Source organism: Rissa tridactyla, chromosome 7 (genome assembly GCF_028500815.1).
Source record: "Rissa tridactyla isolate bRisTri1 chromosome 7, bRisTri1.patW.cur.20221130, whole genome shotgun sequence".
In the NCBI taxonomy this organism is placed as follows: domain Eukaryota; kingdom Metazoa; phylum Chordata; class Aves; order Charadriiformes; family Laridae; genus Rissa; species Rissa tridactyla.
The window spans coordinates 45,791,811-45,804,964 of NC_071472.1; the positions used below are offsets into that span (position 1 = coordinate 45,791,811).

The window sequence follows — 13,154 nt, forward strand, 5'->3', positions numbered from 1 at the left end:
TTTTAAGAAAAGAAAAGAAAATCCCTCAAATAAACTGCATTTTATAGCCAAAACAAAGACGGTAATCCAAACTACCAAAACCAAACACCACAATTCCCCAATTCAAGACAAGGAAGTTACTCTGCCACTCCTTGCCCTGGGAAAGACCTTACCTTCTCCTAAGCGCGATCCTGTATCCAACACCTCTTGGACCATTTTGTCCAGGGAAATTCCCCTCTGTCCTCTCTGCTGCCTCTGGGCAGGGACTGGAAAGGCCATCAGCTGGGACTCATGATGCCTCCTCATTGCCAACATGTGCCCGCTAATCACGCTGAGCAGGGACACCTGCGTCTGAACCCTTAGCGATGCTGACCACCAGCTGCAGGGAGTCTGAATACAGAAAGGTTATAAATCATGCCAAATTTCCCCTAAACTCCCCTTTCTCCCCTTCGTTTCAGCCACAGTCACAAAGAGAGGGCAGGAAAAGGACTAAGAGGTCTGATCCGGCATGGCTCAGCACTCAAGAAAGTGACACTTGATCACAATCATCTGTTTCTCTGAAAAAAGAGAAAATCAAAAGGAAAGAACACATGAGCAACAGACACTGCTAGGAACAGTTCAAGTCTATTGGCATTCTAGACGCCGAACAGCCTTTAGTTGAACCAAACAGGCTTCACTATTATATTTAAAACTAATACAAGCTTTGTAATGCTTATCAGCTGGAGGGTTTTCAACAGTTTTTCCCCACTAATGCCGCAATTTCAAAACCATTTAGGCTCATTTCCTTTGACTTGAATCTATTTTAATCAGAGACCAGGATACTCGACTTAAATGGTTTGTATTAAACCCTTCATAAAACCAGCCATAAAAATGCATGCGCAAAATAGCGAATGGATCTTGAAGTCACAAGTAGAAAAAGCTGAAACTTTTCAAATCCTCCAGCAAATTCAAGCCTATTTCATAATCAGACCAACTGCTCTCTTACAATACCAAGACAATTGAGCCCTAAAAAAAAAAAAAAAAAAAAAAAAAAAAAACAGGCAATAACCAAAACACACTCCTGAAGTTATTTCATAGATAAAAGACACTAAGGTATGCAGCTGCAGTCAGCGCTCACAAATTCCCTCCGAAGTATTAGCCCGGCTCCAAAACGATGCATATTTAAATAAATTGCCATGTCTGCTCTGTCCTCTCCACCACCCTCCCATGAAATGACGGATAGTGGCACGGAGGAAGAATACAATGCAAACCTAAAAATGTCAGAATTAATCCTTTTCTTCCCCCCCAAGATCTGAAAAAACACTACTTCTCAAATTAATTCTCACAAAGTAATGCTGGCTCTGCTAGAAGTCAGAGTTCTGGATGAGAAATGAAAATAAGAAGCTCAGACTCAGGTAACTGCTAGAGTAGGTCTCACTTCAAGGATTTGTCATTGTAGTGGGATTTGCATATCATATAGCCAAAGGTGCAATTTGTTCCTGCAATTCATTTTGTCAAGACGAACCGTGCCAACAGAATTGGAGGCTGGGCCTCCATTCCTTTGAAAACTCATCCAAATATTTCTGTTGTCAGTGGTTGACAGCCTTGGAAACTCTGAGTGGCTGCTTGAAATTCATGCAGCATGCAGAGAAGTGAAGGAACAAAAGCTCCCCATGCTCTCACATCCTTAACAATTTGCCAGTACGCTGGAGACATGTAGCTGCATCCCCTTGCTGCATGATTTTCAATGGTTTGCAGATGCCAAGCAATGGCTTTGTCACTGTCCTAACGCCACAGGCACTGGACACGTATCTTTCAGAATCTAAATCTCTCTCAGCTCATTTTTTTATCAGGGATTTCACTCCAGGCCTGGACAAATTGACACTTTCCTATTTTGAGGAACACGTTGCTAGCCGTATCTAAAATTAACTTTCCTAAAGATAAACTTACAGCATGTCTTTTCTCACACTCTTAACAAAATGATTTGGTATCTCGTTTAAAGTCCATTCTTTTGCGGTGCTTAGCAGGTAAACATCACCATCATCATAGAAGGTCATTCTGGAAGAACAGTAGAGAAAGGATATTGCCACCTGAGCCACTGAGTCCCTTCAAAGGTGTCTGCACAGATCTCCAAGAGGAGATCCCACAGCAGCGTCCCAGGAGGAGCACGAGGGCAGCCGGAGAGCCCCGGAGGTCTTCCAGGGACATGAAGGAGCTGACGAGGGTGGAGAAAGGGAGAGTCTTTGCGCACATTTACAGGCTAACAAACACCAAAGGCCAATAGCTCCAGCAAACAACCCTTTGCTGACAAAAGCAGATGTGAGCTTCTGATCGCATTACTACCACCCAAAATAACGCGTTGCTTTAGGAAAATAAAAAGAGAGAGAGAGAAGAACGGGAAAAAAACTCGCTTTCTTTTCCTGATAAATTGTCTTTGTGAGCTATCTCAGCTTCAGCCAAACTACAGCGGTTGCTCATTACTGAGCACGGCCCTGCGAAGGATAAGGAGGGAAGAGCGAACAGTATCACCCGAGAATATGAAAGCCACCATCACTCCTGGCTCGTGGATGATACCTGAACATGTGCACTCCTTCATGGAGCAACCGGGACTTACTTGGTTGGACGATAATCTGGTATGGAACGATCCAGTGAAATTTTCTCACTGAGGTAGGAGTTGTAGCCATATTTCTCATGTGGTCCCTTTGCTTTCTCCTCCTCCTCAGGGGACAGGGTGGCTGGAAGCCCACCTTTACCACGTCCACCATAGCCTTCAATGAGACCGAGTGACTTGGACAGACCTCGAGAGAAAAAAAAGCCACCATCACTGTTAAAATTCATCACCGACATTTCCAAGCTATCAAAGAAACAAAAATAATCTGAAAATCCAGGGTGTTTTGTTTTGATTTTCTGAAAACATTTCAAATTCTAGATGGAATTTGAACGGAGCTGCAACAAAAACGACTCAAGTCTTGAAATCCTTCATGGCTCAGGCACATGATCCTGAGAGCTCTGCCACCAGCGTCCAACTGATAACCTGTCCCAGGGATCTGTGCATTTATTTAGTTGTTAGGAAGGTTATTTAGGCCTCCTTCCCACTCTCAGAGAGGTAATTACGTATAAGGTTAGATGTCCCCAGGAGAAGGATAGGTTGAACACAGAATAAGAATAAAATAGGGTTGGTTAACTGCCAACTGAATTAATTTTTGCTCAGTATGAACAGTGAACAGCATACAAATGTTATGGATTTAAAAACAATTTCCCCTCAAAGCTTTCTTATCTTTTAAAGTATAGCATTCCCAGACCTTTATCAAGTGGAATTATTTATTTATATCTGCATAGCTGAAGGAAATAAGCAAAGTTCAAAATGAGCGGCACAAAAAGAGCTATATTGATGATTTGGTGGTGATTGTGGGAAGCCAAGTTCATGCACATGCTATTATTTATTACACAGGACATCTAGAATTTTAATATTTTTCATTAGCAGAGAGTCACACTCTTCTTTCTGTCAGAAACCAAAAGAAAAAACGACGGATGATTTTGTTTGGGTTTTTGGGTTGTGTCTGTGTGTGTGTTTGTTTTAGATAAAGACAGCAGAGTATATTGCCCTTTGTTTTAATGGCGGAGCCCTGACTTTGAGAGCAGGACAGGCTGTCATGCCCACTGATGCCTCTGAAGGGACGATAACCTCGAGGTTATGCACAGGCCTTCACGACCCAAGAGCGTGGTCCAGCTCCCAAACCTACCACAGATTTCCATTGCTCTGGACAACACACTCTGCCTCCCCATCTACGAGACACAGATTTAAACACTTTTTTCCATCAAAAAGTAATGTTGTGAGGCAGTAAGAAAATCACCTATGAATGTGAATCACAGTTTGATGCCTCGAATAGAAATTATTATGATTATTATTATTATTCCTTCTGACAAGGAACCTCTGAACAGCCTTCCCTGCTAGGGAGCTTCTGAGAGTTGATGGAGTCCCTCTGACCGCACTGGGCTTGATTAGATTTTATCCGAGGACAATAATAACAAATCAACCACAAGGAGCACCTGGCTGTGACGTGGGCATGGATTAGATATCCAAGTGGCCTTTTTCCATCTCTAGGCTCAGCCACATCAGAGGAGTAAGTCAAGAAAGCTGGGAAAGGTGAAACTTTCTAGCCTGCAGAAGGCCAGCAGATCACTGCATGAACTTCCTAACCCCAAAGGGCTGGAGGGACACCCCTCAGCTTGCTTACGAAGAGAAGAGATCCCAATTTCATTTCAGACACGGACTCCAACAGAAATAAAACAGTATTTTTTTAAAAATGTTCTCACAAAGAGACAAGTCTTCTCAAAATGTCTATTTCTTAATCAAAATCAGACCTTTTCTACTCGGGAACGGTTCACCTGTAGATGCATACCTTCCCTCAGGGTACCCCAGATCATGTCCTGCTCCTCGTTACACCAAAAAGACAAAAGGGCTTCCTCAGTTCATCAGCAGAGGGTTTTACCACTATAAACACACACTTTACAACAGAAACTCATTTTAGAATTTTAATTCCTTCTTTTTCACCTTAGCTATGAAAGGTTTCTAGCAAAACCTGTAAGAAATTGTCTTACTGCCATTAATGCCAGTTCTTGGCCAAAAGACCATAACGCAGAGCTGTGAAGTCCTTCCATGGCATCTAGCATGCTCATACTTCTACTATAGCTATCCTCAGGATCTACCAGTTTGCTTTTAAAGCAAACACCTCCCACCAGCCCAGGTTGCTCCAAGCCCCGTCCAACCTGGCCTTGAACCCCTCCAGGGATGGGGCAGCCACAGCTTCTCTGGGCAACCTGGGCCAGGGGCTCACCACCCTCACAGCAATGAGGCCACCCTTCCTCACATCTCATCTCAATCTCCGCTCTTTCAGTAGAAAATCAGTCCCCCTCGTCCTATGGCTCCCCTCCCTGATCCAGAGTCCAACCCCAGCTTTCCTGGAGCCCCTTTAGGGACTGGAAGGCTGCTATATTGGCCCAGAAAGGCCAGAAGTTACACACAGAGACACAATGAGCAAGAAAGAGCAAGAGCATGATCCCATCAGCTTATCTCCTTGAAGAAATGGGCTAAAAAGTAGAGAGTCAGAACTGTTCCCAAGTCACAGACCAAATATCCCTTACCATTCCGGGCAGGTACCAAAGAAGCAGCGCTGAACTGCTGCCAAGAAGTCTCTCCTGATGCCTGCTCCGGCCTATCTGCAGCGATAAACAGCATTAATCCCCCGACAAAAAAAGCTTGATCTTTGGAGTGGATTCACTCCCTAGGGAATTCTGCAAGCTCATGAGATGGTAACGGGCCGCATCACAATTAGATGGACAGCGTAGATCAGAGCTCCAAACAGTTGTGAGCTTCACTCATCCTTAAGCCACATTCACCCAACAGGTACCTTAGAAATGAAAACAGGATTTTTTTTTCAGAATCTCCTAGAATATCTGAACTTGGGGACAAAAGGAGTGTGTTGCTCTTATATTGAAGGACTAGAAGGGAAAAAAAGACACAACGTAGAGCTGCTAAGATCTGAGCCACTCCTGCTGAAACGGCCAGACATCGGATCCCCTGGAGACTGACAAAGAGCTGGTTTTCTTCAAGATGATATAAAAATTTAATCTCTACAGCAAAATTATTCCTCGACTGAGTACAGTTATAGTAAATATATTATTCTCCCCTTAAACTAGCAGTATATTTCATAAGAGACAGGAGTTTTCTAGGATAGAGAAAACCTCTGGTAAAATACACTACAACGTGATACACAGCCTTCATTTCTACAGCACCCGGCCAAACGGGCTCCGCAGGCAGCAGGCGCCTTGGGAAGGGATTCTGCTACATGTCAGCCTAGATGAAGGAAAACATTAACCCTACTGATACAAACCTAGAAAGCCAGGGAAGAGGGAAGATTAGCTGAAATTGAAAGGCATTTATGAGAAACAGGGGTCCTGAGCCTTAAAACTGGGGCTGGAGAAGGGATAAGAACAGGAAGAAATAACATAGGTAAGCTTTCCAGAAAAGCAAATTTTTTATGTCATCCTTCCTCATTTGTTTATGTCATCCTGCTGCACGAATTACACATGATGCAGAGCTCAGACTGAAAGGCACGTTCCTGTAGGAGAGAGGAACACAAACCCTTCTTGAGAAGGAATAAATAATACTGAAACGGTACTGAAAAATAAGAGAAGCATAAAGAGAAAATGAAAGTAGATGTCTTTGAAAAGTACAGCTCGTATTTAAGCTAAACACCATGGATCTTCCAGCCCCCGTCGCTCTCTCAGGGCCGTCTGCCTCTGGCCTCGCGTCAGCCAGGAACTTGGAGGCCAACACGAAATTTCTGACTCAGGGGAAAGAAAGCAAAGCTGATGAGGTAAATGGCCTCATACGTGCCACGTGTTCCACTGCGGACACTGCCACTGCCTGACCTCATGGCGGCGATGGGAAGGGACGATACAACAGAGCGGCTTCCTGGGGTGTTTTATGAGATACTAGAATAGATACCAAAGGGCCCAATGTCATAGGTAGTGCTTGAAATTATGGAAAACTGCTGAAGTTTTTAGTGTTGTCCTGCTGATCGCTGCAAATACAGACTATTAACGGGAGGACTCATTAACGATAAGGGTAATTGGCAGACTAACAGGCACCAATTTTCCTTTGCAGCTTTGGTGGAACCAGAGACCTGGGATTTTCTCTTTTCTCCCTGCAGCAGTTTCTACGCAATTTTTACCCAGCCTTTGCTCAGGCCTTTTGTTTATTGGACTAAAAAATGCAAGTTCCTCTGACTGTAGGTTACACGTACGTAATACGCGACCAGGCACTGCCACAGGGAAATCGTTCCGGGAGCGCGAAACACAAGCGGCTCTGCCAGCTTCCTTTGCCCTCGCCGCCTCCCCAAAGCATCCTTATACTGTCGCAAAGGAAACCAAAAGTAGTACGAACGGGATTGGAAAAGAAGAGATCCTTTTCTTGAGGGGAGGGGAGAACAAATACAAATTTTAAAAGTGAGTTTAAATACTAAAGTCCAGAGGAAAAAAATCAGTATTCCCCTGAACCCTATACCATTTTATTCAGTGTGAATGCTAGGTATGTTTTTCCCAGGGCTGACCACCTACCAAAAGCCAGTATATCCCCAAAATCCGATGCTGCTGCAGGTTTCCGACAAATCCCCCTTGCTACAGGACCAGTGCTATCACCTTCCATTTGGGCAGCGCTTTTCCAGCGAGCTCTCTTTTATCTGAACATCTCCTTCAGCTGCATGGATCCTACAGAGCTCTTTGGTGTCCTTTGCCATGCAAATGATTTGTTGGTTTACCGCAGAGATAAACACGAACATGGGGACTGGTGAAAGGTGGTTTCAAGAAAATTTCAAACCTCTGGCTTCCCGCTGAATGACAAATGTGAACTCAGAAAAAGCAGCAGATGAATGCTGCCGGGCCCAAGCTTGGCCCAAGATTTTAGCCAGACACAGACAAACTGAAAATACAGAGTATTTTACCTGTAATACAACATATTTCATCTCTAAAAAAGTTCCTGTGTATGTAAAATTATTTGAATAATTCCCACTAAAATGAATTTGTCTAACAGACAACTAAGATTTCACTTAAATAATTGTTGACAGGTGGGTGTGCGAGAATCGGGCACGTTTCCAGCAGCCCAGCCAGGCAAACAGCAAAGCAGGCTGCCTAGGACGGGCACAGCTCCTTGTTATTAAATATATGGGGTGAACATCTGTACCAAGAACGTTTAAAGTACAGCTGCGGTTACATCATTATGGGAACAGTCAGACAATGTCGAGGTTTCTTCCCACCTTGTCCTCTAGGAAAAGGATGGGAGAAGAAAGCAAAGTCAGACTGCACAGAGTTTGCAGGCTTGTTTGAAATATTTTAACATAAATATACATTTATACACGTATATATGTACAGACATACACTTATGCAGAATTGGAGTTTTCTTATCTATATGGAAATGGAAACACGGAGAAATTACCTTCAGAGCCAGAGGGAGGATCAGCACCCGTTGCAAGGAGAATAGAGTCATCAGGAGAATTTCAAAGCCAGACTCGCCCTGTTTAGGCCATTACACTACCAAGTTCTGGTTGCAAATGATAATTTCTGATCAGGATTTGCCTCAGGCACAAAATAACAGAAATCCTTCAACTGGCTGAGGCCGTTCAGTTCAGAGGAATGATTTAGTTGATTCTAAAACCTGGGACTAGTAGAAGAGATTGGACAAAGATCTTTGCTCCCTCAAAGTCTGAAGATTTTAGTGTCTACGATTCTGCTTCCCGTTTTTAAAATAACTTGTTGAAAAAAAGGCAGGTCTTAGCAACAGAACTGGTTTAGAGTCAGAAAACCGTAGGCTGGGAAAAGCTCTCTGCAGCTCAGCACGGAGAACAGGCAGCGCTTCGATGGAGGACTTACACATAGAAATGTTCAGATACAAAAGACAAGACTGAAGGTGATTTATATCCCAGGAAAAACCCTGGCCACATGTGAAGCACTCCCGGCAATTTCATTAGAACAATGCTCTTCCCAGGCGTGTACCGACACAACCACCCCGGGAGATGCCCTGCTGCCGGGAGCTCCCCCTTTCAAATGAGAATTTCAAACCAAGAGGCCAATGGCTTACGGTTGTTAAAGGTTTGTCTCAAGATGACCAATGACACCCCGCTGCCTCCAGCGTGGTCTATGGTTTCGAATGGATCCGGCTTCCCGGTGCTCTTCCCCCTCCACCTCATGCCCCGCTGCGAACGGCACCCAGCAGCTGGGGTCTGCACCCCAGAGCATCCCTGCATCCGCTGTGGGACAAGCGACTCCTGCGACCAGCATGCACTTCACAGTGCTTTTGGGGATGAAATATGCTGTAATAAACCACATCATTACATCAGCAGGTGCAAGATACATGCATTGTAAGAAAGGATATATATTTTGCAGGCAAGGCATTGATAGATTTGAAGCAGTTGCCAAGTAATGGAGTGACATATGCAGCACCAGCAGCTGACTCGCAATTCCAGATAACAGGCTTGGATCTGCGAGGGGGGGATGGATGAAGTGTATTTGCAGAAAAGCTGAAGAAAAGAATGTGTTGTAGCAATCTCACTTGCACATTATGACACAAATACAAATTTATATCTCTGACTAACATATGGGGCCATCATACTCTGGAAATATCTGTGTTATTTACTGGAGAGAAGGGTGGGGGGAAAGGGAAAAGGTAGTAGATCACAAAATGGAAAATCAGGGTCAAGAACATCACTAAGATCATTTAGGGAGACAGCTGACCCCAGGCACACTGCAGCCACGTTCAAGATGTTGAAGAACTCCAGAGAGCTCTACTTTATTAACCCTGCCCAAGGCCTGCTTTCAAGGATTCAATCTTACTGGGATGCCGGCACAACCATTTCCCACCAACACACAGCAGCATATTTCCATGAAGCATTTAGAACAGTCTAAAGCAGTCTTCTCACTCTTATTTTAAATTGGCATAAACCATCACAAAAACCCGTCATGCCCAGGGAGCAATAAGAAAGCAAAGAATACCCTCGGTTAGAGAGGGGAGGGGATAATTCATAGAAGAGCACCCAACGGGACCAGACACCAGTAATGAGACCTAATTAGAGAAAGACCAGATGCGCAGCAGAGCAGAGGAAATCCCCCCCAGCACAGCACAGCATCCCGGGACACGCAGCTTGATCCAGAGGTGATACGAGGGGATTTGTACGGCTTAAAGCCACCGCCTCGGTGAGACGCTCCAGCATCAGCAATCTGTGTTCAAGTTCTTTTGCAAGCCCTTTCTCTCCACCATTGGTCACTCAATGGCTGCAGACAAAACGCTCCCAAGGCTTCTCCCTCTGCACCTTTTTTGTCTTCTTCTCTTCTTAAGACCAGACTAGTGACAACGTGAGCAAGGATGGTTGCTCCACTACGAGCTGTAAATCTGGGAGTTACCTGCTGAGGCTCCGGGACAAGAGGGGGACTCCAGGCACACGACTGCTGCTATGGATGCTCTGCGAGAGGTGAACGCTCTGTACAGCGGCGAGATATCACAGCTTCTCCTCACGGTGACCGCAGCAAGGTTAAAGAGCAACACTAAAAGCTTTGTCCAGCAATACATCTGCTATGAGTTAACATACAGCGATCTAAAACCTGATGCAGTATCATAAGAGTCTGCATTTACTGTATTAGTAGCCTACCAATGCAATATAACATAAACCACGGCAGGACTTCGCATTAAAAATCTGATACTGTTCCAGTAACATCAAAGATCAATTTAGGGTGCGTCACCATTCACAAGAAAGACAAGGTCCCTGGTCCACACACCTAATGCTGTATTGATTCAGCAAACACCTAAGTGCCAGCTCTGCACTTGATGGGCTTTGCTGAAGCACCCGAGCTATTCCCATCCACGCCGGCTGGCTCCGTGCCTACCGGAGAGCTCGGGACACAGGAGCTTGAATGAGAAAGGCCAAGGGCAAAAGCCATCTTGCATATTTATGCTGGTCAGCCGTGAGCCCGTTTGGGTGATGAATTAAGCAATTGTCTGCAGCTTTATTTTTAGATGGCAGATTGCAATTCAAGCAAGTACAAACTATCTTGCTTTCCCGTTTGAGCTGCCTGGCAATCAGTCTGGCAGGACACGTGGCTCCACGCAAGACCTGCAAGAGACGATGGCAGGAGCAGCAGGGATGGCAAGAGCAGCTTTTCTGCCCAGAGAGTTATGGATGCCCCATCACTAGAAGTGTTCAAGGTCAGGTTGGATGGGGCTTTGAGCAACCGTTCAAACTAGATGATCCTTAAAGGTCCCTGCCAACCCAAACCATTCCATGATTCGGTGATTCTGCACTGAGGTCTCCTCATTGATTTTGAGACCCAACCCAAGCATCAGAAAGCACAAAGGAAAAATCAGGATACATTGCTCATTATAACACCTTCTTCGCTATAGGCAGTTTAAGAAGTTCCCAAACTCTCCTGCCCTCAGCAGCCAAACATCACCCCTCTCATTTGTGCTGATGCAGTGATTTGTGGGGCCATCCTGCAAACTCTTCATCCCCAGGCAGTCATTCCTACCAGCCACTCCCAGAAACCCACGGTCGAACAAACCTTTTGTTTGACTCCGCATTGCTGCTTTATACTCCAGTGTAAAATTTCACTTCTTTGGGCAATGCAGTCCATTGCCATCCCCATCACGACCCCTCTGCACCCGGGCAGAGCTGCTGCTTGGGCACAGCACGGAGGTGCTGAGCCGCAGTGCCAGCACAGGACCACGCAGCCAAAGGTGAGGAAACAAGAATCGCTTAAATCTATCTTGTCCCCAGAGAAACCGTGACCACAGTTACACCTGACACGGTACAGGGCTACCCCGGGGAACCGGAGCAGAGCCACAGGAACAAGTATGGAAACAGGAAGAGAAAAGAACCCACAAAAACACAAGCAAACATTTTTTTAAACCTCATTCAAAGGTTAAAAATAATATTTTGCACTTTTATTTTCACAAGGAATCTGTTATTTCCAGATCGCGTTTCCATAACAAGCTGTTAGTGTTTGTGGTTTCTTTTAATGCATGTTCTTGCTTTCCTGTTTATAAAAACATATCCTCTCTCTATAGATTAGCCTGTTGGAAAGGGGAAAATTAAATTGCCATTTGGTAAGAAAGGAAATGAAGAAATACCACGCTATAGCGCAGACACCATAAACGCAAAGCTGCCTACTCCGTTTTGGGTTTTATGGTTATGTGATTTGGGTTTATGGTTATGCGTTACAGCGTGCAAACCACCTCTGCCCCACGCACGGGGCATCCCCTGTGCAAAGCCATTGGGAGCCAGGGAAGGGGAAAGGGCGGAAAACTGGAGACGGTCACCAAAGCCCTGCACCAGGGCAGGCTGTAAAAACCCGCAGCGGCTGACGAGGCCAACCGAGGAGCTCTCTCCTCCTTCCCTACTTCCCACAAGACTGAGGAAAGGAAGCAGTCCTGGGTGGTTATTTTTGAGCCATGGCCCCAAGCAGAGCACCACGTCACTCGGACAACGTGCCAAAAATGTTGGGAATCAGTGGAAAAAAAGGTGTGTGGGACTGTATCCTGAGAAACGCCACTTTTCAGAGGGGTCCTCAACATGCTTCCAAATTTCTCTGCAGGGGCCCTTTGATCCATATTATCCCTCCCAGGGCTACCCTAAATCTGCTCATTAAGCTATTCTTTAAAGACCAACATATCAGAGAAGGGATGACATTGCCCACAATAGTCAATTATAGGTAATTATTATGTTAGCATAGCTGCAGAAAGAGAAACTCAGGGTTAATATCTGCATCTTCAGCACATGCTTCTTCCTCCTTAATTGCGTTTTACTGAGCTGTGAACTTACTACTTACTTTTTAAGGTCAAGAAAGTCTATTTTACAGGGTTTTGCTTAGTGCATTTAATTTCTTTTATAATACTTGTTCTGGCTGTGCTCAGATGCTGTTCTCACTCAGCGACCGAGCCAATTTGCTGCTGGTTTACTGGTGCGCATTCAGTGCTCTCAGACATACAGGACGCCCCAGAGAGCTGCTTTTGCTCTTCAAATTTCTTCCCATCTGTTTGTGCTTTGCAAATAGGTCATAGGGGTGACACGCCATGACTTGCAACATCGAAGGACAGAAGTAAAGGCAGTACTTCGGTCAGCAGAGAGAAATTTTCTCCACTGCAATGCCTTTATTCTTGTACACATCTGCATTCTCCAAACACAGCCACTATTAATGGATCTGAGGCGTTTTTTGTAATATATGTATTATTGTGATGAACAGACAAGCACAATAGATACTCTTAGATAACACAAACTGGAATTGCTCTAGTATGTCTTAGTCTCTATGTGGTGAAGGCAGAGCTTTGTTTAAGTTCAAGTACTTTGCTACCAAACCCAAGTTACTGAACTTGGTGAAACTATTCAAGTGCTTAAGTAAAGCACAAGCTTAAACGCTTTGTCAGACACGGGTCTCAAGGAAGGAAAATTGGAGCTTGCTCTCTACCGTCAATGCAAATTTATGAATGGTTATGCTGTACAACATCGGGAACAATTCCTAAGAGGCCACGGATCTGTGACTATTTAACTTTGTGTTTCTATAGAGAGCTTCTGATGATAGGCACTAAGTGCTTTAAAAACATAATTAATGCTCAAAGCACTCCTGAGAGGGAGCTAAATGTAAGACTCAGA

At 44.8% G+C, this 13,154-nt stretch overlaps 1 protein-coding gene across 1 annotated transcript in view; it reads right to left on the minus strand.

Annotated features, from left to right (window-relative positions):
* The window catches only part of GALNT17 (polypeptide N-acetylgalactosaminyltransferase 17), a 219,938-nt gene that overhangs the window by 162,218 nt on the left and 44,566 nt on the right, over positions 1 to 13,154 (minus strand). Inside the window, exon 2 of the mRNA XM_054210227.1 lies at positions 2,573 to 2,756. Coding sequence (XP_054066202.1) covers positions 2,573 to 2,756 — 184 coding nt within the window. The remainder of the gene's footprint in view (positions 1 to 2,572; positions 2,757 to 13,154) is intronic.